The sequence below is a fragment of the Lygodium microphyllum genome, chromosome 17 (assembly GCF_053477565.2).
Source record: "Lygodium microphyllum isolate KBCC chromosome 17, Lygodium_microphyllum_v1.1.10, whole genome shotgun sequence".
In the NCBI taxonomy this organism is placed as follows: Eukaryota; Viridiplantae; Streptophyta; class Polypodiopsida; order Schizaeales; family Lygodiaceae; genus Lygodium; species Lygodium microphyllum.
The window spans coordinates 17,041,511-17,066,684 of record NC_141151.1 but is presented as its reverse complement, the minus strand read 5'-3'; the positions used below and the strand labels follow the sequence as shown (position 1 = coordinate 17,066,684).

General features: G+C 43.7%; 1 protein-coding gene across 1 annotated transcript in view; it reads left to right on the top strand.

The window, feature by feature from the left end:
* Positions 1–25,174, top strand: part of LOC148021626 (exocyst complex component SEC5C-like) — a 161,492-nt gene that overhangs the window by 38,074 nt on the left and 98,244 nt on the right. Inside the window, exons 5-6 of the mRNA XM_087697090.1 lie at positions 6,190–6,384; positions 6,492–6,619. Coding sequence (XP_087553216.1) covers positions 6,190–6,384; positions 6,492–6,619 — 323 coding nt within the window. The remainder of the gene's footprint in view (positions 1–6,189; positions 6,385–6,491; positions 6,620–25,174) is intronic.

Genomic DNA, 25,174 nt, shown 5'->3' with positions numbered 1-25,174 from the left:
GTGTGAGGATAGTGGAAGAGGCTAATGAGAGAAGGGAAGTGGTGTTGGTGATTGAAGGTGGTCAAGAATGACTGAAGAGAGAGGTTAGAATGAATGAGGTCACTGCCTATTGATAGGCATAAGCTGTCTAGGGTGGCGCATCATTGTGTAGGCGGCCATCGAAAAAGTGGCCAAAATGTGGACATTGGCTCTTTTTGGGACTGTTAGCGTGAACCATAAATGAAGTGTGTAAATTGAAGAAGTGGTTTCTCAACAAAAGGCAAGAGGCACAACATCAAAAGCTAAGACTTAGACCCCCACCTTTTAGTTGGGCTATCCCCAACAAGGGAGGTAGGGTGGTGGCAACCTTGAGCAGGGGTAGTGGTGAGGCCCGATCCACATTGCCATTGGTCATCCATCATAGTTGACAACATTCTCAACACCAGAGGGCTTGGTGACCGAAGAAGGTGGTCAAGAATGACTGAAGAGAGAGGTTAGAATGAATGACGTCACTGCCCATTGATAGGCATACGTTGTCTAGGGTGGTGCATCACTGTGTAGGTGCCCATTAAAAAAGTGGCCAAAATGTGGACATTGGGCCTTTTTGGGGCTGTCTGTGCGAACCATAAATGAAGTGTGTAAATTGAAGAAGCGGTTTCTCAACAAAAGGCAAGAGGCACAACATCAAAAGCGAAGACTTAGACCCCCACCCTTTAGTTGGGCTATCCCCAACAAGGGAGGCAGGGTGGTAGCAACCTTGAGCAGGGGCAGTGGCGGTGGCGAGGCCTGATCCACATTGACACCAGTCATCCATCATAGTTGACAACATTCTCAACGCTAGAGGGCTTATCTGATTGGTTTGCAGAGGCCCATATTGTCTCTATAGAGACATTTGAGGATGTGAGTCTCATCCATATCTGTGAGTTGCATCTCGATGAGATGATTGCAGAGGCCCACTCGTCACAGCCGAGTACTTTAGGCTACTCCTTGGATTGTGGAGTGTGGAGCTACCCATCATATGACCCCTATTGAGGATATTTTCATTTCTCAAGCCCGTGCAGCCAAATAAGTTTGAGTTGGGAATAACTCCTCGATCAAGATTTAGGCTTACGGTCTTGTTACTTTTGCCACTGGCCAGGGCCCGAATCATGCTACAATGGATGATGTATACTATGTCCCCCAGCTTAGGGCGAATTTGTTATTTATTCAGTAGCTTTGCTGGTCGGGTGTTGGGTCAAGTAGTCTAGTGATTACTGGGACGAGGCACAACCTAGTGGCTTGTATCACATGACAGTTTCATTTCGAGCCAATAGTCGAGGGGTCTTAAGTTTCACCTCTTCCAAGCTTTAGCCACACTGCACGAGAGCTTATGAGACACCGAGTGTCTTTGGCATTTTTGCTTAGAACATCTCGGATATAACTCCCTTTATGAGAAGTTGTGTCGACAGATGGCTGATGACATTTTTCGCATGAAGCTGTGGAGGGATGTTTGTAAAGCTTGTCAACTCGAAAAGTAGCACTGTACCCCATTCCCTTAGCAATCTATACATAGAGCTGATGTGCCTCTTAGATTGATTCATGTTGATCTTTGTGGGCCGACTTCCACTGCCATTTTGAATGGTACATCGTATATCTTTTTGATTGTGGATGATTATTCTCGATACTTATGGATGTACTTATCTTAAGGATAAGTCTGATGCCTTCACATATTTGTCTCCTTGGGTGCTGCTCGTGCATAACCAGACTGGTTGTCATGTAGAATGCCGACATCAAGCTCCTCTTCCTTCTTTGGGATCCACATCCAGGTTGAGAGGGGATTCCTACCCTTCTTGGTATTCTACAGGCTTCAACACTTTGTCTTCGACATCAGCTTCTCCCCCTTGTTGTACCTTCCCCTTTGGATTGCATGATTTCATCATCTTTGTACTAGGGCGCTTGGGCAAGTGAACAATTTTCCCACGAGGGACATTGTCCAAGTGACACCTGCTGCATGATTATTCTTTAGCATGTAGCATAATTTGCATCTCATTGTGCAAAGCACCACTTGAGCGGATCCTAAGATGTTTCCACTGGCGGCTGCTGTTACCACACCACCATACTCCTTCATTACATGGATACCTTATCATCCGTTTTTCCTCATATGTGGTAGTTTAACTATTATAAATATTTGGGTTTTCCTAGCGTGAAGAAGGTTGTTTTGCATCTCCAAAATAGTACAATTGCCACGAAGGGAGGCAATTGAGTCTTTCCCTTGGTTGTAGTTATGCAACCAAACCTTGATACGAGTTTGTGCCAACAAAGTCTAGCATAGTTGTCTAATTTGTACACGGAAAGAATCTAACTTATTTAGATTCGCTTAAGTTTGGAATATTATTCGAGTTAAATATCTCTCTTTTAGGATGACTTTACAATTAGCTAGGCTTATTTTTTCTAATGTTGTGTAACTTTACCAATAAATTTCTATTTTTTTTGTGCCCAAAAAGTTCACAAGTTTCATAAGTCCTTCCTTTTACCTAAGAATGAGAGTTGAGTACTTATCCTAGGCTTAAATCAATCATGTATCAACACCCTTGAGGGGATGGGTAAGCTTGTATTGTTTTGTGATTTGCTGGGTGTACCCTCCTTACTCCCGTCTTCAGGGTCACTGTTAGTCAATCGGCCGTATCCCATAAAATTTAACAGACTTAAAAAAAAAAGAGTTAAATGTGGTTCCATCTGTCCTTGTAGGGCTTGGTAGGCCACTGGGCAGCCGACGTGCACCCTTTGTTCAATGCCGTGTCCTCTCTAGGGTGATCACTTGGGCTCCCTTGGTAAGATAACCATCGCCTCTATAGTCTTGGTGGGCCAAAAAAAAAAAAAAAAGTTCAATGTGGTTCTATCTGCCCTTGTAGGGCTTGGTAGGCCACTGGGCAACCGATGTGCACCCTTTGTTTGATGCAGTGTTCTCTTTGGGGTGATCACTTGGGCTCCCTTGGTAAGATAACCATTGCCTCTGTAGTCTTGGTAGGCCATTGGGCAATCGACGTGCACCCTTTGTCTAATGCCCTGGCTGCTTTGGGATGGGACACCTTGGGGTAAGTAAAAATCAACGTGGATGGTCTAATCTTTCGGCTCAATTTTGGGCTTGGGAGGGGGTGTTGAGCTAAAACACGCTTTTCAGCTAATTAGCATTCTTAAATAGCCCCAAAACACATTTAATTAATGAAAAACCCTAAAAAGGTAGCGGTTCGAGACAATTTCAGTGGTCCCCCCAAAACCCTAATTCTTTGGGGCACCTTTCAACATCTATAAATAGACTGGTTGCCCCCATTCGATCTATCTCGTTTTTGCAGATTGCAATCATTGGCACACACACATGTGGCGGTCCAGCCCTTTGACTACTGCCTCTCTCTCTCTCTCCATTAGCCCTTGCATTGCCTTGGCGCCTTCCTCCAGGCTGTCATCCACTATCTGCTGCCCTCCTACCTGTTGCATTTGGCCCTCTTCCTCATTGCCAACACCTCCACCTTCATCTGCACCCTGCGTTTGCAGCTTGTGGCTATAGGTGACAGTTGGCAGCCTCCCTCCTCCATCAGGCGACTTTCTCCTGCTGTGTTTGGAGCTCTCCCATCACTCGGCAGCAGCTGGCAACCATCTTCCTCCACCTGGTGGTTGCATTTACAGCCTTTTGTTGGCATTTTCATCATCAGGCATCATCCTCTACAGTCGCCTACGCTTTGGTGATCAGCGTTTAGTGTTCTTCCTCTCTCTTCATAGTTTGATTGGTGGTCATAAACTCGGGATCTGTCTTCGGTGGACGTCACTCTCCGACACACTGCTTTGCCCTTGAGTATCTGTACACTCTTACATTCATTTGCAGTATTCATTCACTTCAGAGTTGTGTTCTTCTTTCCCTTCTTTTGTTTGTGTTTGAGTTTGTGTGTTTGAGTCTTGAGTTTTGCGTTTAGGGTTTGAGTTTTGCTGTGTGTGTTTGTGTCTGTCTCTGTGTTTTTGCCGTGGTCGTACACTCTGTGTTTCCTCAGTGCAAACCCTAGCAGTTTTCTTCACACCTCCTTGCTATGGTGATAGCTGTTGTTCTCGCTTTGGTTGCACACTAGTGGATTCAGTTCCATTCCTCTTATTTGATCCCATGCTTTCATCTGTTTTGTGTTTCATCTCAATTCTCTTCAATCTTGTGTTCCACTTCCGCATTTTGTAACTGTGACAGATTGCACTTGTATTTTGTGGTATTAAGTGTGAGTCTGCATGCATATAAGCTAGAGTGCAGTGTGGATAAGATTTTGGCAGCCTGTTGCCTCCTTGTATTCCTGATTAGTACTTCTGTAATACATGAGGAGGATAATTCCTGCCATTCGGTTCTCTTATCCGAGATCTCTTCTCTGTTGTAAATGTTTGGGACTAGTATCTTAGATATAGACACTCCATTTTTTATTGTTACACTAGCCACTATTGCTGACTTCGAGGGTAGTTATACTCCAAATCTTTGACTTGGGCAAGCTTGACCGCTTTGTGGTTCAAGGCAATTCGCTGGCAGTACTTGTCAAAAAGCACCATTTTCTTTTTTCCATAGTCACAAGTGATGGTCATTTTTGGACTTCAGGATGGCAGGGACAGTAGCTTCTTTCCCTTCCACATCCCATCACATGTGAATTTATAGTCACAAGTGACAGCGATTCCTCCCTGTCCCTTGCCTCTGTCTCATTTTGTGTGACTTGTGACTACTTTGAATCTTGGAGGGTTAAACAGGGTCTGAACCTTGATAATTAGGTGCCAGATTATATCACTGACCCTCCTGTAGTCTCAACTTGATCAAGAAGAGATTTTTGGTCTGACATAGTACTTCTATACACAGCCATCTGAGTCTCATTCTAGATGGTCTGTCCAGCCTTCTGTTCTTCCACCTGAGCCATGCAGGCAGTCGTGTTGGCCTCTTGTATCTTTCTCTAGTGTGGACTATTGCTGGAAGAAAATAATAGGTTGAGGGATATCTGAGCCTCACTCCTTTGCACGGTCTGTTTGCTTTGTGTTCAATGGTGATAATGCCAAAGTGCCAGATGTTATTTCAAAAAATTACAAAGGTAGATTGATAAGGGTCACCTCCAGTAGGTTAATGTGACTCGGCTTTATCTAGTGGGCTACACAGTTCCTGTCAGTCCACGATTTATCCCTGTTCTCTGCCCAAGTAGTTCAACTGAATCAAAATACGGACCATCAAATTCTACCATTGTCTCAATGACCAACAATCCACTTTGTGACAATAATTTGTGTTCCTGCAAAGATACATAAGTTCTCTGCTCTTTTCTAAGGGCTTTGCTGTAGGCTATTTCATAGTAATGTATTTCACACACTTAAGATGCATAGCAGGCTAATGACATTAAGAAATCTCTCTATTAGCTAACTTAATGCAATAGGAGTTGCCTCCATCTAATATAGATTGGATGTTTGGGTCACTTGAATGGTGAATGGAATCTGCAACCTGCCTATGCTACATGTCTATGAGCACTTTCCAGTCCTGCTGTGTATTGATTACCAGAGCTCTGCAGTGCTCAGATGCCCACAGGATTGATAGTGAAAAGCATCAAATAAGGTGAATACTCCTATTTAATGATGAGATGGCAACTCAATTATAAACATGATATGGACAAAAACACGTAGCTTGACCTTTTAAATTTTCATTCCCCTAGTCAATCAGTGGATCATTTAAAAAATAAGTAGTGTCATTCCCCTAGTCAGCCCGTTGATTAATAGGTCAAAGCCAGTCAATCAATAGTACAAGATTTCCTAGTTTGTGAAGTGTAAATGGTCAAAGTCCTAACACCTTGAACACCGGCAATACATAATGGGCATGTTCCAGAACAATTTGAAGTTCTGTACAAGCTTTAAGAAACCTTCTTCCAGAAGTGGGATAGTATATGCAGTAACTCTCTCTGTGACTGTATGCATATCCTCTCCACATATCCAACAGATGCTATGCTTCTGGAGAAAAGTGAGCTGATTGAGAGTCAAGCAAGAATGGTTTGCTATGTGGCTAGTTCAAGTGAACCTTCGGACTTATATTCTTCTAATGAATAGCTTAAGTGTAAATGTGTTGGATTCTCCCATTTGTGTAACTGCATTAGAATATAAATATGAATCTCATCATTTGTATAAGATTTCTTTCAAATTGGTCATTTGGTCTATGATCTGATAGAACATTTTTCTTTTTTACAGAAAAAGTCATGTATCACTCTGAAAAGTTCGACCCCAAGTTCTTTTTGTGTCGTATACATCAGAATACAAGCCATGCTGAGCTTGAGGCTGGGGAGCAGTCTCTCAAAATGGACCTGCAAAGCCGGAAACAACAATTGAAGCAGCTTGTCAAAGAAAACTTTGACTGTTTTGTTTCTTGTAAAAATACCATTGATGGTGTGTGGAGGATTTATGCATGGAAGTTTGCACTTTCTTCCTAGTTGGAAGGGAATCTAACCTGCTCTTTCCTCTCTATCTCTGTCTCTGTCTTCCTCTTTGCACAGACATACACTCAAAGTTGCAGCAAATTGAAGCTGATATTGAAGGTGCTGGTACTGTGCATTTAAGCAGCTCAATTTATGAAGTTGATAAGGTGGCAAACGAAGCTTTTGGACCACTATTTGAGCGTCAGGTATAAGGAAAATATTAATTCACATCTGAATATAGTGTTAGCTGTCCTGTTTGTCAGATTGTATGCAAACTACATGCAAGTTTTCTTGAAAAGGTGGTAAGTCTGAAGCATTTACGAGGTGTGGCAGTAACATCACACTTAGTTGAGTTATGTTATAGTTGTTTAACTTTCTGACACTTGGCCACCATTATATGTTCAGTAAAGTTAAATTACTTAGAATTGCAGCCAAGGTCACATCGGTGGTATCCTTGGGAAAGGGGGGACTCCAGTTCAGCTCACCCAAGCAGATGGTGGCAGCCAATCATGACCGGATATAGGACCAGAGGTATCCAGGTAGTGGGTGTGCAAGCCACCATCAATGTGCCTTAGAGAGAACTTGAGTGTGATTGTTAATCATATCAGCCTTGAAACCAGAAAGTAGTCATCACAGTCTCTCATGCTTGTTAACAATGCCTTTGTAGTAGCATACATGACCATGGGTTCCCACCTTTAGCTAAATTGTTGAATTGTCCTTGCATGTGACCTCCAACTAGGAGCCAATCTTACTCTTTATATTGAATAGGTCTACATGCACCTAGATGTCAATCCCAGCTCTAGGATTTCAATCTGCAAGGCTTTGGTTGATGTGTAAGGGAAAAATGCTCTCTAGGTCTTTTGCACTTGTATGAATACATGGATGAGGCCTACTTGCCCCACCACTACCACCCTCTCACACTTCCTCTTTGGCATGAAAGAGTTGTGCGGGATGACTTGCATCACTCCTATGAGCAACTTGAAAGAAAGGCGTGCGCAGCCATCGATGGGGCTGCATGGTTGGAGCTTGAACTTGGACTTCAAGATGATGATGACTTGTCAATGGGGTCGTTACCTGTTTGTTGTGTCCAATTCCACTCCTTTCCATTGCATTGGGCTCTCTAGAGGGGAGACAAGTAGCTACATAGTACTACACAACTTTTCTAGGATCCACCACTAGGCTCTCGGACTATGACAGAGACAATATGGCAGAGCACCAAGAGGGTGGTTATAGACAGGATGACTAGATATCTAATGGCCCATTTTATAGAGGAGAAGTTGGAGAAAGCACTCTTGACATTGCCCTTAAGTAAGTGTCTAAGAGAAGATGGATTGGATAAGTCCTTTTTGAGCTACTAGGATCTTATTAGCATAGGCCTCATCTTAGCTTTCTAGGAGATTATGGCATCGGGGGTTATGCCAGAGAGACTTTCCAAGCATAGCAGTCAGAAATGGTAGAAACGTTTAGAAACAAAATGTTAGAAACGTGTTTCGTAAGTTTCTTTCAAGAGGGGGTAAAATAAAAAACACGGGTTTTTTTTATACAAGGCTTTTTAATAGTTTTGATTGGGGAAAGAGGTTCTAAACCTCTATGAAACTCTCTCTTAAACAAAGAAGGGCTAATTGAGCTTGAGTGATAATAGAGTCAATTGAGAATAATACATTATATGTTACATATATAATATCCATGATCCATTATTGACTTGTCACTTATGTCAAAGTTAGTCTTTGGACATGCTATACTATGGTTTAGAACTCAAACATTATGATTCATACATATCATACAAATAAAATTGAAGTCAAGTTACAACATCATGATTCTCATTTCAAAACAAACTGTCAAAATATCAAAACCGAGAATGAATCGTAATATATCATAAATAACTTAGAAATGAGACTAAGGTCGTATAATATTCAAATCTCAATACAAGAATAGATACTAGATTGACAAAGTTCAATAACTAAACAAAATCACAAAAAAATCAGTCTCTCATCCAAAATCTTGAGCCCTCACGAGTCATTACACATCATCATCTTCATGTTTAACATTGCCCGAAAGTTTTTATAAAAAAAACCATGTTTTGGGTCCCAACTCACCAAAAAAATATAAAAAACGCCTAGGTTTTTTACTCTTTGAAACGTTTCGTACTTTAAGAAACGTTTCGCAAGTTTCAAATTCAAAGAAACATGTTTCTTAGCTGCTATGTTTCCAAGGGGTTGATTCGCCTCATTCCCAAAGGAACTGGAGAGAGATTGGATATCGCACAGTGGAGATCGATCACTTTGCTTGGAATTGCTTGTAAGATCCTTGTGAAGGCGATTGATCTCATATTAGCCCTATGGATATTCGATTTTATACACTCCGCCTAGATAGGTTTTGTCTAAGAGCACAACATCTTGGAGAACTTCTCTTTTTGTGAGTCCACTACTTTGACTTAATCTAGGAAGCAAGACCTTGTTCTGCTCCTCCTCAACTTTGAGAAGGCATATGACTAGGTGAATTGGGGGTTCTTGTAAGGAATGATCTTGAGGATGGGCTTTCTAAAGGAGTAGGTCAGGGGAATAATGACTCTTTGCTCCTTAGCACATAACTAGGTTATGATTGGTGAGGTGAGAGGATATAAATTCAACATTTAGAGATTAGTTAGATAGGGCTGTCTACTAACCCCTTTTTTTAAAAAATTTGTAGTAGAGGCCATGAGTTTCTTCTTGAGAGACAAATGTATAGGTATCGGAGGTATTAGGTTACCTATCCTTGAGTTTGAGAAGCTGCTTGATGTGGAGTTTACTAATGACATAGTAGTGTTAGAGAGATCACAGCCAGGCAGGAGTGTACAGCCTGGTGCAGTCGGACTGCACATGTGGCAGTCCGACTCACTGCCGGCAGTCCGACTGGGCATTTCTGGTGCCCTATTTCCTGGCTGTCTCTGGCTATAAATAGCCGACATTCCCAGCAGTCTTACACACTTCTCTGCTCGCAGATTACAGACCGGTGACACGCGCAGATTCCGTCTCTGTTCACAGATTTCAGACAGGAGATAGTGCAGACTGCAGCGGACTTCGAGGTGAACAGCAGGTTGCATCGTCGAGGTGGAGACACGCAGTCCAGCGCACTGCGCCCGTGTATATATCTGCATATCTTTGTATTCAGCACTCTTTATACATCAGATCTTCATCTTCCACTGTCTCTTTCTCTCTCTTCTCTCTCTGCGTTCTCTCTCTCTCAGTCCTACGCTTCCACACCGCTGTACTCTGACATGGTATCAGAGCAGTGTTTGAGGGCTGACTGAGCGCAGAATGAACCTGAAGAGGAGTTTCCATTGCGACACAAATTTGCATTTTTTGCGTTTAAGGACAGACAGGAGGGCTGCGCCTTGGAACAAGGCTGAAACGAGTGTGGGCGCACAGGAAAGGAGTCCAGGTGGTGGATTTGCTGCTGTTTGATGCGGAGGAAGTTTGAGTTTTCAGCCTACAAGTGCAAGTTTTGCTTTTTCATCGCCTCCGGCAGGTAAAGAAGGTTCAGGACGCGGAAGAGTCTTAGCAGGCTGAGTTTTCCCAGTCAGAGGGGGTTGCTTTTGTGTTTGTGAAGGCATTACAAGTGAAGATATCTACAGAGATTGACTTGGAGTTCTAGGCGATTATGGACCGGAAGGTGCCCGTCTTACCGGCCCTTCCTGCAGATCAGAAGCTCGACGGCGACAACTACCGCATTTGGCGCGTCATGATGTTGGCTATCCTTGAGTCCTATGATTTGGCGGAGCTGGTACAGGAGGAGATTGACCGGCCCTTGGTAAGAGATGAGTCCAAACTCTCTTCCGATGCTCGTGCGGAGTTGGCCAAGGCTCAGTCTCATTGGGACAAATTGAATGCCAAGATTCGTTCCTTTCTTTTTCTATCATGTACTAGAGCCGTGATCGCTCATATCAAGCACTTGACGGTGGCTCCGGAGATATGGCTGAAGCTTGATCAGATGTACAATCGGATGACCCTAATGAAGCGGGTTTCTTTGGAGGTACAGATGCGGACCTTGTCCGTAAATAAGTCTTCTTCGCTACGGGAGCACATTAACAAGCTAAGGCAACTTCAGATGCAGGTTCAGAATGCGGGGAAGCCGATTTCCTCCGAAGATATAGCGATCACACTTTTGTCCCAGTTGCCGCCACGATTCAGTACATTTTATTCTGCCCTTATTGCTTCGGGGCGAGAGTCTACTCTTCGGAGGGAAGAGTTGGTTCCTATGGTCTTGGACCAAGAGGAACAGTTAAAGGGACAGAATGCTTCCAAGTCGGAGGCGCTGACAGGTCAAGTCTCTTAGAAGAAGAGGAAGGACCAAAAGAAGAAGAAGGGGGATAACAAGTCCAAGAAGGACAAAGGAGAAGAAAAAGGACAAAGATTCCACATGCCATATTTATGGAAAGACTGGCCATTGGAAGAAGGATTGCCCTGACAAAGACACGAAGGACACCAAGAAGAAGGACACTAAGGATTCTGGAGCGGTGGCTGCACCCTCATCAGCTGCATTTCTTCATCTAGCTGTCATTGAGGACGCTTCACCAAATGCTTCTGATGCTGCGATGACGGCTTCCCAGGCTCGAGAGTGGATCGTTGATAGTGGTGCCTCACGGCACATGACTCCTTCATCAGATGGTGTTGCCAAGTTGCGACCCTCGCGTGGGCAGATTCTCATTGGAGACAGCTCTTCAGTATCTATTGCAGGTCGGGGTAAGATGCAGCTTATTCCCGATGGACGAGGTGGTACCCATACCTCAGAGGTTTTGCATGTACCAGGATTAGGGTACCATCTCCTTTCAATTCATAAGATTTGCTCCCTTGGTCTTTTGGTGGAGTTTGACAGTACTACGGTGCGAGTCCTTGATTGTGGATCGAGGAAGGTTCTCTCATCCGGATATTAGGAGAATGGCATTTACAAACTGAAGTCTTCCACCGCCCTCTCTACTCTTCTTCTTACCTCTCAGTCACAGTCAAAGTTATGGCATGCTCGGTTTGGTCACCTGAACTATGACTATCTTCGGAGGGCGTCATGTGGACAGCTTGTTCGAGGGTTGCCGGATATAGTGGTGAGCCAGCAGCCATGTGTCTCCTGCATTTGGGGGAAGCAGCATAGGGATGCCATTTCCCACACAACTCCGCGGCGGTCTACTTCACCGATGGAGCTAGTATCTACGGATCTATGTGGCCCTATGAGGAATGAGTCCTTGCGTGGGAGCTCGTACTTCATGCTGATCGTGGATGACTATAGCAGGATGACTTGGGCCTATTTTTTGGCATTAAAGTCAGAAGCTTTCTCACACTTCAAGGATTGGCTTCTCTTTGAGGAGAACCGATCGGACGGGAAGTTGAAGACCTTGCGATCCGACAAGGGAGGTGAATTTGTTTCTAATGAGTTTGCTCGGTTTTGTGCAGATAGAGGAATTCACTAGGGGTTTGCCAATATCAACACTCCTCAAGAAAATGGCATTCTTGAACAGAAGAACCGCAGTGTGATCGAGATGGCGCGCACCATGATAGAGCACCGATAGACCCCACAGGTTCTGTGGGCCGAGGCTGTGGCTACTGCAGTCCACATCCTTAATTGATCCCCTACTTCGGCCGTGGAAGGGATGACCCCGTTTGAGGCTTATTTTGGGACGAAGCCAGATGTTTCTTACTTTCGGGTCTTTGGGTGTGATGCCTATGTTCACATTCCCAAGGCTCACCGTGACAAATTTGAAGCAGCTTCCCGAAAACAGGTATTTGTTGGCTACAACTCCCAGTCCCAAGGCTACCGACTGTATGATCCCGTCAAGCGGGATGTGTACACTAGCGGCGATGTTCGGTTTGTGGAGGTTCCGGCTACTTCAACGGGTGAGGAGCATCCCATTCTTGGAGATCCAGGGGAGAGTTGGGCTCCTTCTACAGTTCCACTGGAGCTTGTGCCTTTTGATTATGATTTTGTTTCTGACACAGAGTCTACGGTTCCACCGGTCACCTCAGAGGAGTTACCACCAGTGGATATTCCAGAGTCTTCTGCTGATGGAGAAAGACGAGGGGAGGTTCGGCCTCGTCGTCGTAGCTGGGCCCGTGACACACTCCGTGATTGAGGGATCGAGGGGGTTCCTGAGGAGTGGGGACCGCAGGATAGTCCGTGGCAGTCACGGCGGCACCAGGCACATTTTATGGAGCTTGTTTGCTCTAACTATTGTTTGATGACCCGTGTTATGCAAGATCGAGAGCCCATCTCCGTGAAAAAGGCTTTACAGTCCGCACCATGGAAGAAAGCTATGGAAGCCGACTTGGAGGCTACCGAGAGGAATGGCACTTGGTCACTCGTGCCCCGTCCCCCTAATAAGAAGGTGATTGGAGTCAAGTGGGTCTTCAAGACCAAATACCTTAGCGACGGTTCTTTGGATAAGCACAAGGCTTGCCTTGTTGCTAAAGGTTTCGCACAGCGCCCAGGGATTGACTGTCATGATACTTTTGCCCCCACAGCTCGTATGGCGACCATTAGAGCTGTTCTTGCTTTTGCTGGCCATAGTAGATGGCTTGTTTATCAGTTGGATGTGAAGTTGGCCTTCCTCAATGGTGATTTGAAGGAGGAGATCTATGTTGAGCAGCCTCCTGGCTTTGGATCTTCAGATGGGAAAGTCTACAGGTTGAAGAAGGCCTTGTATGGCCTCAAGCAGGTTCCGCGTGCATGGAACGAGAAGATTGATTCGTTCCTCCAATCTCAGTTGGGATATCGGCAGTCCAAGGCCGATCCGCAGCTGTATGTTCATACTTCCGAGGATGGGTGTGTGCTTTTTGTCTTATATGTTGATGATTTGATTGTCATAGGTGATGATGCACAGCAGGTCCGGGAGACGAAGTCAGCTTTCCATCGGACGTCGAGATGACGGACTTGGGGTCTACTCCATTTCTTTTTGGGCCATGAGATTTATCAGTCTTAGAGGGGGATCTTCATCTCTCAACAGAGATATGTACAGGAGCTCTTGGTGTCTTTTGAGATGGAGGATTGTCGGGCCCTATCTACTCCTATGGATTCGAACTGGAAGGCCACTTCCCATTCAGCTTCTCCTTTGGCAGATGCGTCCCGCTATCGTCAGTTGATTGGGTCCTTGATTTGGCTTCTCAACACTAGGGTTGATCTATGTTTTGCTGTTGGGCTCTTGGCAGGGTTTATGAGTGAACCTCAGACGGTGCATTGGCAGGCTGCTCAGAGGATACTTCGGTATTTGAGGGGGACGTCTGATTTAGGGATTCATTACCCCGCAGGCACAGATGGTTCAGATATTGTACTTGCAGGTTGGAGCGACTCGGATTGGGCCGGTGATGTGGACCAAAGGTGGTCTACTATAGGTTACTGTTTTACCTTGGGTGCAGGTGTTATTTCATGGAGTAGCAAGAAGCAGCCCACGGTAGCCCTTTCGTCTACTGAGGCGGAGTATCGGGCCGCGTCTTCCACCACATGTGAGGCTGTGTGGCTTCGGAGATTATTGGAGGAGCTTGGGTGCCCCAGACTCGTCCTACTTTGCTGCGATGTGACAATGAGAGTTGCATTGCCTTGGCACGGAACCCTGTTTTTCATTCCCGGACGAAGCACATAGAGATCCAATACCACTTCATCCGAGAGAAGCTTCTGGATGAGACCATCACTGTGGAGTACTGCAAGACGGAGGACAACCTTGCGGATTTGTTTACGAAGGCACTTCCCCAGGCTCTACTTCGGCGACATTCCAGATCCCTCAGGCTTCTGCCCTGCCTAGGCTCTGAGAGGGGGTGTTAGAGAGATCACAGCCAGGCAGGAGTGTACAGCCTGGTGCAGTCGGACTGCACAGTCGGACTGCCACGTGGCAGTCCGACTCACTGCAGGCAGTCGGCTGCCGACCGGGCATTTCTGGCGCCCTATTTCCTGGCTGTCTCTGGCTATAAATAGCCGACATTCCCAGCAGTCTTACACACTTCTCTGCTCGCAGATTACAGACCGGTGACATGTGCAGATTCCGTCTCTGTTCGCAGATTTCAGACAGGAGACAGTGCAGACTGCAGCGGACTTCGAGGTGAACAGCAGGTTGCATCGTCGAGGTGGAGACACGCAGTCCAGCGCACTGCGCCCGTGTATATATCTGCATATCTTTGTATTCAGCACTCTTTATACAGCAGATCTTCATCTTCCACTGTCTCTTTCTCTCTCTTCTCTCTCTGCGTTCTCTCTCTCTCAGTCCTACGCTTCCGCACTGCTGCACTCTGACAAGTAGTTTGTCTAGATGGGGATGAGGGTGACTTTAGGCCTTTGTAACAATCATGGAGATATTTTGCAGAGTAGCAAGTACCCTAATGAACTAGCATAAAACCTATGGAATTTGGATACGTGATGCGAGATAGTCAGAGTAGCTACTGCATGAGGATCTCACGTCGGTTTCTTGTGGGACCATAGTGAGATATCTTGGATGCCACACGGGATTTACATTACCTTAGAGTAGTAGTTGGCACATCTCATCTTGAATATCACACAAAAGCTTCTGTATTGGAGTTTGGTGAGACTATCACTAGCAGGGAGAGTAGCGGTCGCCAACTAGGTTCTTCTTTGTGACCATGTGGTACACCACTTCTTGTTGGGCATTCTCTAGGTCATGCAAGAATTTCATGTGGGTGGAGGAGATGGGAGCGCACTTGGAGCAAAGGTGGCTTGGGATGTAATCATACAATCTAGATCTAGAGGAGGAATAGGGATCATAGGCTTAGATAGCTAGCACAAAGCATTATTGGCTAATCTTATTGTTAGGGGTCTTCTAATGGGGAGGTTGCAGGCTATGACATCTACACATGCAAGATCATGGTAGCTCAACATCCATTGAATTTTTTAGGAGATCAGGACTAGAAAATTAGGGGGGAGCTTTGAGGTCGCATTAGTTGTTGCCATTATGGGAGCATGGAGATCTCTATCATTTGGGCTCCACCAACTATGCTTAGCTACAGCCCAAGAGTGGAGAAGACAGTCTCTTCTTGTCAATCACTATTTGAGATCAAAGTCAAGTCACACTCTTGGACAAAGGACATACCTTCACGGGAGAGATTCTCTCTATAGGTCGTTGTGTTAGTGGAAGATTGGTTTGCATTCTAGGAGTTATCGTAAGAGACTTAGAAACAAATACTTTAGGGTCTGAGGGGAGCCAAAGCTATGATTGAGGCCGTGATGGAGGGAGTTTCATCAGATTGGCAAATAGATATAAATACTTCTTAGACTTGGATTAGATAGTGTTGGTAGGATGCTCCGAACAGCATCAGAGTAGTGGCACATATCCCAAAGAAGTGACACATTGACCCAGACCCAACCACTTGTCTTGTGGATGGTGGGAGATATTGGGCTTATCAAAGGAGTCTTCTATAAAGATTACAATGGGATCCATGTATGTGGAGGGGTGTGTTGATAGACCATGTGATGTTGCCTTCTTTAACTACAGTACTAGACTAGGGAGGAGGATTCAGATGAGCAGGATCAAAGCACAACTAGTAGCCATCTATTAAGCTAAAAAAGGTACATTACACATTAGATATTCATTATTCTAGAGCCTCGTCTATTGAAGTTAGCATACTCAAATCTTTCATGATCCTACACAGCAGAAGAAGAAATAGGGGTGTTTTGTATCATAGGAATCAATGGGGTTATAGGAGCCTGATACCACGCTTGCCTGTGATAAAGAAGATGGGTCACGAGTTGTTTTGAATGCAGCATGTCCTCCTTGAGTGGAGAGGTGGCCAGCCTCACCACCAACTAATCTTGTGTGATGTACAAGACTCCCATCTCGAGAGAGGTGGAAATATTTGATGTGCAAGAATTCACTAAACTCCTCCGTCATGAGCCTTGCATTTGACCAAGATGAAGAAAGAAATGATGTGTTGTTCTCCTCATTGAGACCATAATGTCTCCTCAAGGCCTCCAGAGATGAAGAAGCCTATATTATTGTGTATCTTATGGCATTGTGGCTTAATATGATCTTGCTTCCCATAGTAATGATGCGTAAGAGAGACCTTATGACCAGGGGAGTTATTGCAAGACTACCCATGAGATAGAGACCTCTATGAGTCTCTACCATAGTAGTTATTATTGCTCTTACCATCATGTTTATCCCTAATAGTCAATGCATAAGAAGTACGGGTTGCATCCACATTCTTTTTATTTATCTCCTCTATGAGTAAAGAACCCTCAATATCCTAGAGTTTTAAACCATCCTTAGGCATATTAGCACACATGGTAGTACAGAAAGTGTCCCATGACTCAAGTATCACAAGTAAGAACAAGGGAGGGAGATTATCCTTGAATTGAATGCCCTACAAAGTCAATTGGCTAAAAATAGAATGATATACATTCAAATGTGAGGAAACACTAGTCCCTTCCTTCATGCAAAGGTCCGCGAGATGTTTCAATCAATACATTTGTGAAGCATGACTACGCTTTGTACTCTAGGATCCCAAGATAATGGAATCTTCATCATTGTGAATTGGTTACCTATTGTTTACGTATCTCCCACAAACCAAGCCCTTCATGATAACCACAGGATACTCTTTAGAAGAGCATTGGCTTTGATACCATGTGAAGTGATGCTAGGGTTTAGATGAAGAAAACACAAAATGTACGAACATGAGTAAAACACAAGAACTCAAACAAGAACACCACAAGTGCAAAAATAGAACACAAGCAAAAAGAGAACTTTGAGTGAATGAATCAATGCTATAAATGAATGAAAAAGTGTATAGATGCTCAAAGGTAGAGCAATGGGAGTAGTCAAAGAGTGGCATCCACTGGCAATAGATCCCAAGGGCTGCAACCACCAGTTGGAGCTGACCAAAAGGTGCAGGCAGCAAAGACGCAGCCTGTAGGAGTGTATTGGAGACAAAGGCAATAACCAAGAACACTACAGTAGCTGAAATGACTAATCAGGCTGCAAATGCAGCTGCCTGCCAAAGTTGAACGGGCAGGGCAGCAACTAGGAACATCTAGACAGGTGCTGAAGTAGTCGAGACAGCTGTCCAACTTGGAGGAGATAATCAGCACGCTGTCGCCTGGCTGCAGACAGCAAAAATGTAGGCCGGACAGGTCACTAGGGTAGGCTGATTGTTGACATCAGCTGAGCAGCAGTAAACACAGCTGATAGGCACCTCATGAGGACTGATCGCTTGCTAGAGAATGGGTGACTGATGTAGCAGCAGGGGCCTAATGTCTCAAATCTGCAAAAATCAATGAAGTGGGATGATTTGAGTGGTGTTGGCAGCCTCCTATTTATAGATGTGGATCCTCCCAAAATTAGGGATTTGGCTTATGGGACATAGAAGCTTTGGTGATCTTTGAGTTTTGGGGCTGCTTTAATAAAACGAACAACACTATCCGACCACTGCTAGGTGTTGATTGATGAAGGAAATAGGCTTAAGTGTCAATGAAGCAAATAAAGGGGTTATGTGGAGAGCCAAAAAAGAAGTGTGGAAAGCAAGCTAGACAAGCTAAGCAAGCAATGAAGACTGCCTCAGAGATTGCCATGTGCAATGCCACAAATAAGGTGGATCTAAAGTTGACCTTTCTTGAGACTAAAAAGGGATAAATGTACACAGATGCATGCTTACAAGAATAGAATGCCAATGCATTGGAGTTATGCAAGAGATAATATAGGGGTGATCATGCTCATGCAAAATGCAATGCAACTGTGCCACTTGGATAGTGTCCCCGCAGGGGAATTGTTCACTTGCCAAGCACCCTTTTACAATCATGCTCATCTTGATGATGCGGATGAAGATACAAGTCAATATTTATAATGTTTGAATCAAAAGTTGTAAACAACACCCTATCACCATCAAGAGAAGAAAGCCATTCCCTCTCAAACTAGAAGGGAATGTTAGAGCACCCTCTCCATATCAACTTGAACTTGAAGAAGTAGGGAAGGATGCATCCAAGCGGATCTTGGGTAGTAAGTACTGAAGCATCGATCGATTGCCCACCTTGGACAATATGTATGCAAAATTCTTTGATGAAGCCACGTCCGAGGTGTGATGATTGGGTTACCAGCTAGTGCGTTGCACTTTGGTTGTCGTAGTAGAGGACAGTTAGTGCAACACATAAGAACTGAAGCATTGTCAGTAAGCTCTTCGGGTAGATGGCCTTAGTGTTGCCATCAAGGAGATCCCTATACTCAGCCTTGGCCCCGTGGAAGTTGCCATCGTTTCTTGTGTACAGCTGGCCCAAGAAATGGGAGCTGTGCCCAAGCTAAAGATGGTTCCACCATGGAAAGGCTTAGTGTTATGATCTCTTGTCCAATCAGAATTAGTGTATCCCTGCAAAAATAAATGAGAACCATAAGAGGATACACTGCAAATAATGCAAAATAGGAAAACATGCAATCCAATGTGACATCCTAGGTGCTGTGAAATATTGACTAATCAAAGCAATTGAGTATGCGAAATCCGGCCTAGTATGAATCAACGAAAGGAGTTTCCCCACTATAGATCTGTAGGTGTGCTCGTCAACCTAGGGTATCCTTAGATAAGTGGACAATTGGATCGAGAGGTGTAGCCATAGGCCATGTTTGATCTTGGCAACATTGATCCACCAACCGAAGAGTAAACTTCTACTGTGACACAAAAATACATCTCCCAGATCGAACTACTTCCATCCCCAAAAGGTAAGATAACAAAGTGAGGTTGTGGACATCTCAAATATAGTATAAATCTTGGCCTAATTTTTTGCTATGGTAGTAGAATTTGAGCCAATGATAAGTAAGTTGTCTACGTATAGTAGGATATAGCGGACCCCCTTTGAAGTGATAAGGACATATAAGTTGGGGTCATAGGGGATGGAATGGTATCCACGAGTCTGAACGAACGCATCCATTCTTTGGAACCAAGACCATGGTGCTTGCTTTAGCTCATAAAGGGTTTTTTGTTAAGCGAAAGACCTTATCTTTGTGATCAATGGAAGAAAATTTGGGTGGATGCTCCATATAGACTTTCCCCTCCAAATAACTATTTAAAAAGGTACTTTAGGCATTTATTTGATAGATTGGCCAATCGTGGTGAGTGGCTAGTGCAACCAATAGATAGAAAAATGTCAACTGCATTGTCGGAGCAAAGGTTTCTTCCTAATCAATGCCTCGCTTTTGTCAAAACCCTTCTATGACAAGGCGAGCCTTGTACTTATCTAAAGTCCCATCAACTTTTTGCTTGGTCCTAAATATCCACTTTGTCTCGATGACTTTCTTGTGACTCAAACGATCCACCAAAGTCCAAGTCTCATTTTGGTCAATGCTCTCTACCTCATTCTCAATGGCCTCTCGGCATTGAGATTGTTGAAGAGTCCACTGCCAACTATTCGGTTTAGAATGCGCTATGTAATCATATGTAAAGACTTATTCAAATGAAGCTTGAGATGCAAGCTAAGCCAATTGTCTATGGCCCCTTGGTGTGAAATCTGGTGGAATGATCTTCGAATCCCACATGGTTTACTGGTATCAGCAAGGCAATGGGTCCTATGAGGGGGTTTTGGGAGAGAAAGAATCTGTAAGAAGATCGGGAGCGAGTAGTAGACTCGGCTTATAAGGTACCATCTCCAATGGAATATATTGAGGAGGTGGCTCAGAGTTCGATGTAGAAGACTGTACAATATCACTCTCATAAAAAACTACCTCTCTCCTAAGGATCATCTTATTTGCTCGAGGATCGAATAAATGATATGTCTTCGCTTCGAAGGAGTAACCTATAAAAATCAGGAGATCAACTTGGAAAGTGAGCTTTCCTCTCTTATTATCAGGGATGTGCTTGTACTCACAACTCCCAAAGACTCTAAAGTGAGAAGCTATAGGCCGAGAGCCGAAGAATGCCTCATATGGAGTTCTCTAAGGGACAATCGGAGTTGGTTTGGCATTGGTTGAGGATGTACATCAAAGTGTTAACAACCTTAACCCAAAGGCACTTAGGAAGCTCTTTTGGGAACAACATAGAGCGTGCCATATTTTTGATTATTCGGTTCCTACACTGTACGACTCCATTCTAATAGGGGGAGTTGGTACAGTTAAGTTGGCAAGAAAGGCGATGCTTCTGTAGAAACTTGGAAAACTTGTGGGAGGTAAACTCACCACCACTATGGCTCCTCATGCATTCTACAACAACCATGTCAGCCCACAAAGATCAACATGAATCAATCTAAGAGACGCCTCAGAATTGACATGCTTTATAGATATCTCAAGATAGCTTCGGGTGTGGAAGGCCCTTAAGCATGTGTTGATGTGACAACTCATAAAGAGAGTCGTATTTTGAAAGCAACCTTCCTCCTCAGATAGGATGGTAAATAACCTGATTAAGCACTAATTACAACAAGCATAAAATTCACATAAACTGAAAATGCACACTTTACCACTTTAATCTTGGACATTGGACACCGAGTTGCCCCCAAAACTAGCACTCTCTATGGTATTTCTTTATCTTATATTGCAAATGGAAGGAGTACAATTGAGATCCTGTAATCTCCTCCGCTAATCCAAGTGCCTGTTGTTGTCAAAATTGACCAGCAAGCTTCCAAACCAATTTGGCCCTTGGTTTGCTTGGGGATTGGCCTTCAGCTTGCTCTTTGAAAGACAAATTCAGCCCCAAATTTGATACTGGCTAGTTGGCCTCTTAAGTCTCCTTGAAATTCCTTCCAGCTGTTGGAATTCAAGTCCTAAGCCCTTAATTTTGAGCGTCCATCTTGAGACACCTGTCAAAACCCTAATTTTTGCTGTAATTTAGGTTTACAGTAGAGATTGAATGAAATCTCTTCCTTTGATGGCTCAAACTGTTGGAAAATGCTAAGATGACTTGAGAGATGTTTGGGGGATGAGAGAGAAAGCTATAGAGAGAGAAATTTCAGAATTCCATGACAAGAAATGCTGAAAAGTTGTTGTTGCCCTGCTCAAATAGTCATAAAAGTTGTCATTAACAGCTTAGGACCACCGGAAATACTGCTATCTCCTCTTGTATTTTGTCATGTGCACCAGAAGGAGCTTGGGCTGTTGTTACTTTCTCCCAGAGGACTCCTAACTGTTGTCACATGCAGTAGGACTGATCCTTGGTGATTGCAAATCACATTAGCAACCTCTCCTTGCTCTCTAATGGCGTGTTTCTCTTTCACAATGATTGGAATAGACCTTCATTAGCCCCCTAAAAACGTTTATTCCACTTGTATGGGGAAGTTTTGCCAAGTGGCAGTCTTCTAATCCCATTTTGTAGCATTATCTAGCTTGTTAAATTAATTTTCAGAATGTCGTTTCTAAAAATAAATTTAGGAATTATTCTAGTGCTAAAAGAAAAATTCCACCAGCCAATCATTAAATTGGCTAGGCCAATTTGTCTTCGAAGTATCCCTAAGCAATTATTAACCTTTAGACTGGCATTAATTAATTAATTAATTTTCTAGTGTCTAATATCACATTAGTGGCTCATAAATTGGCTTAGGTCAAAATCCGACACTTGGTACCACTTAATACTTGTCATACATAACTTATTACAACTTTTGCCTTTAGTACCAACTAATATCTCGAGGTCCTAGATCCCATATGGTGAAATAATTGGCTTGCACCTCACATGTGCAAGTTACATTAGCACATTTAATCAATATTTAATCAAATGCTAAGCAAAGCAATAAAATTTCATGTTCTCGTGACATGTATTCGAGATGTCCCAAGTGAAAATATGAGAGATGCTCAGTGTGCGTAGGCTCGTGTGTAGTGGCTAAAACTTAGTAGGAGTGAAACTTGGAGTTCTCAGTTGTTGATTCGGAAAGGAACTAGGTCATGTGGTACATGCCATTAGGCTATGCCTCACTGTGAGCAATCACTAAACCAATCTAAGAGTCAAGGATCTCGATTGTGGTCATCGTAAAAAAATTGCTCATCCCAGCCGGCAAAGTTGTTGAACGGAGAACATGTTCAACCCAAGCTAGGGGACATAGTATATATCATCTAGCGTAGCAAGATCTAGGCCCTGGTTGGTGGCAAAACTGATGTGACCATGATCTTGAATCTTGACCAAGGAGTTGTTCCCAACACAGACTATCTCGACTGTAGGGTCTTGGGAGATGAAAATGCCTGAGATAGAGGTTGCATGATAAGTAGCTCCATTATTCACAATCCAAGAAGTAGTTGAAATACTTGGTTGTGACGAGTAGGCCTTTGCAGTCACCTAGTTGGGAGACAACTCACAAATGTGGATGAGACTCACATTCTTAAATATCTCAAGAGATGATGGTGGCCTTTGTAGACTAGTCAGACATGCCCTTTGATATTGAGAACAATGTTGATTGTGATGGTTGACCGGTGGCAGTGTGGGTTTGGTCTCACCATTGCCCTTGCTGGGGGTTGCCACCACTGTGCCTCCCTTGCTAGGGATTGTTCGCCTGAGGAGTGGGAGTTTGAGCCTTAGCTTTTGGTGTTGTGTCACTTGTCTTCAAATGACTCTCGTTGTCAAAGTGGCTATTCTTTTGATAATGCTGATAATAGCTATTTTTCTTAGGTATATTCTACCGCCGGGGTTTGAGAGAGGATTAGGAGTTTCCTCGAGTCTCGCTAGATTGGTTTTGCATTTGATTTTGATTTGAGTTTTGGTTTTGCTTGCCTTGCCCTTGCCGCCCCCTCTAAGAAAAAGCAACAAGAGCCCCTTTATGGAGGCCATACTATAAAACTGATTGAATAGTCGAGTGTAACATAGTAGCTAACACTCAAATTTATAGAAGGTGAGCATAGTGGGTTGTGAGATTACTTGGTGCACAATACGGAAGTATTTCCATAGCACCTTCTTAAGGAACAATGTGACCTGCTCATTAAAGGAGTTAAGAGTTCCCGTGGTAGAGAAATTGGTGACAACTCGCCGATAGTCAACCAACGTGACTTTCAAGTGGGGATAGTGGGTAAGAAGGATAGTGGGGATAAGGAGGTGGTAAAAGGTGGGTGTGCAAAAATAGGTTGAAAGTGTCCCATAGGTGCTGATTGATGTGGAGGCACTGGGACATGAATGATTCCATAAGGTATCAGTGGAGGTGGAGGCATTGGGACATGTGAGCCTTGTCCAAATGTTGGTTGGGGCACAACAAAATGACTAGAAGGCTCACTAGGTAATGCCATGGAGGCAAACTTTGGTACCAATTAATCCACACTCGGTAATCATTAATGGCTGGGTGGAATTCCTGGGCCGTGATAAACCCGAAAGTGTGTGGACAAGAGGACGAGCCTCCATCATGGGTACACCATCTGGCACTCAGTTGAGGAGAAGATGAGGTTCTAAAGGCTCTGCCTATGAGTGAAGGACCTGTTAGTGGATATGTCAGTTCATGTGTGTCTTTGCATACTAGAGTGTGATGGGCACATTTCAGATATTTTAGGCAATTTTCTGTCATTTTGATGGTGTTTATAGCATTTATTGCTGGCCGACCTAACATCATTTATGGCATAGATTTGGCCTATATATTGAGGCTTCTCCTCCTTAGTCATTATGAGTCATTCACCTCCTACAAGTTTTGGTGGAGAGAGGGAGCCGGTGTTGGTGCCTTGACAGCCAATGACTCATGTTGTATCTGTACTGTCTCATATTGTAAACGCCCCGAACAACGTAGTATGCTTAACAATTATGATATTCGCTTGTTTTCGAGATTTAATATAAAAGAGAATGAATATTTAAAGCTGAAAATGAAAATTACTCACAAAATTACAGCCATGAAAATGTAAAAGTAATGGAGACAAGATTGAGGGTTGAAGATGGGCAAACCCCCCCGAAGGAATGTATTTCTGCTCAACCCAAGTCCCTTAGGGAAGAGCTCAGTTACAATCAACCTGAGAGTGAGAAGAAGTAATTCTCACTCTCACAAGATCATGCAAAGATGTACAAACACACATGCATTATCTATTATGCAATGATAAGAACTGATTTCTTTACAGTATGAGAGAAGAAAAAGGGGAATTCAGCCTTTCTCCATCGTTGATCAGCAGTACATGGATAGGGCTTGCTTCTTGTAGCTAAAATGGAAGAAAGAGCTCAAGAAGGAGGTGCTGTAATGAATTTACAGGCTTGCTGTCTTGTAAAACAGCAGTGATATAAGAGGAAATATGGAGGAATTTGATAATGGAGAAGTGGGGGATGATGATGGGGATGGATGGGGCCAGTTTTCGGCTATCTGTGGGTGTTGTGCATGAGTTTACAGTAAAGAAAAATGATGTTCAATGAAGAAAAACGAGCTCTTATTTATAGGAGAGGAGAGAGCCAGTACAAAAGGGGAAAGTGGAGTAGCACAAGACAAGTATCCAGCCACATGTCATGAGATGTGACAAGTGGTGGGACACTTGGAAACTTGTGTGACAAGTGTCTTGACACTTGTCTCTTCTCTATGGCCTTCCTTTTTGGGTTGAATACTGTCAAGAATAGAAACAACCAAATTTAGTAAGCACAGTCAGAGTACAGAACTTACTAATTTTTAGAATGACATCCCTATTTTTTAGGACTAGCATTTTTAGGCTAATTCGAGGCTCCTAAAATTTAGGGATCTCCTAAAATTTAGGGACCCCCCAATATGGGTGTCATATGAAAGCTTTTCTCGTGTACATCGCAAAAATGGTATTCGAATCTTTATGTGACTTTCCTATGCAAAGAAATGTGCATTTCAAGCTTTCAACCCACACATGCACATTATACAAGCATTTCATGATCATGCCATCTTGTTGATTGTAACTGTCTGTTCTGGTGGATCTAGCCTACACT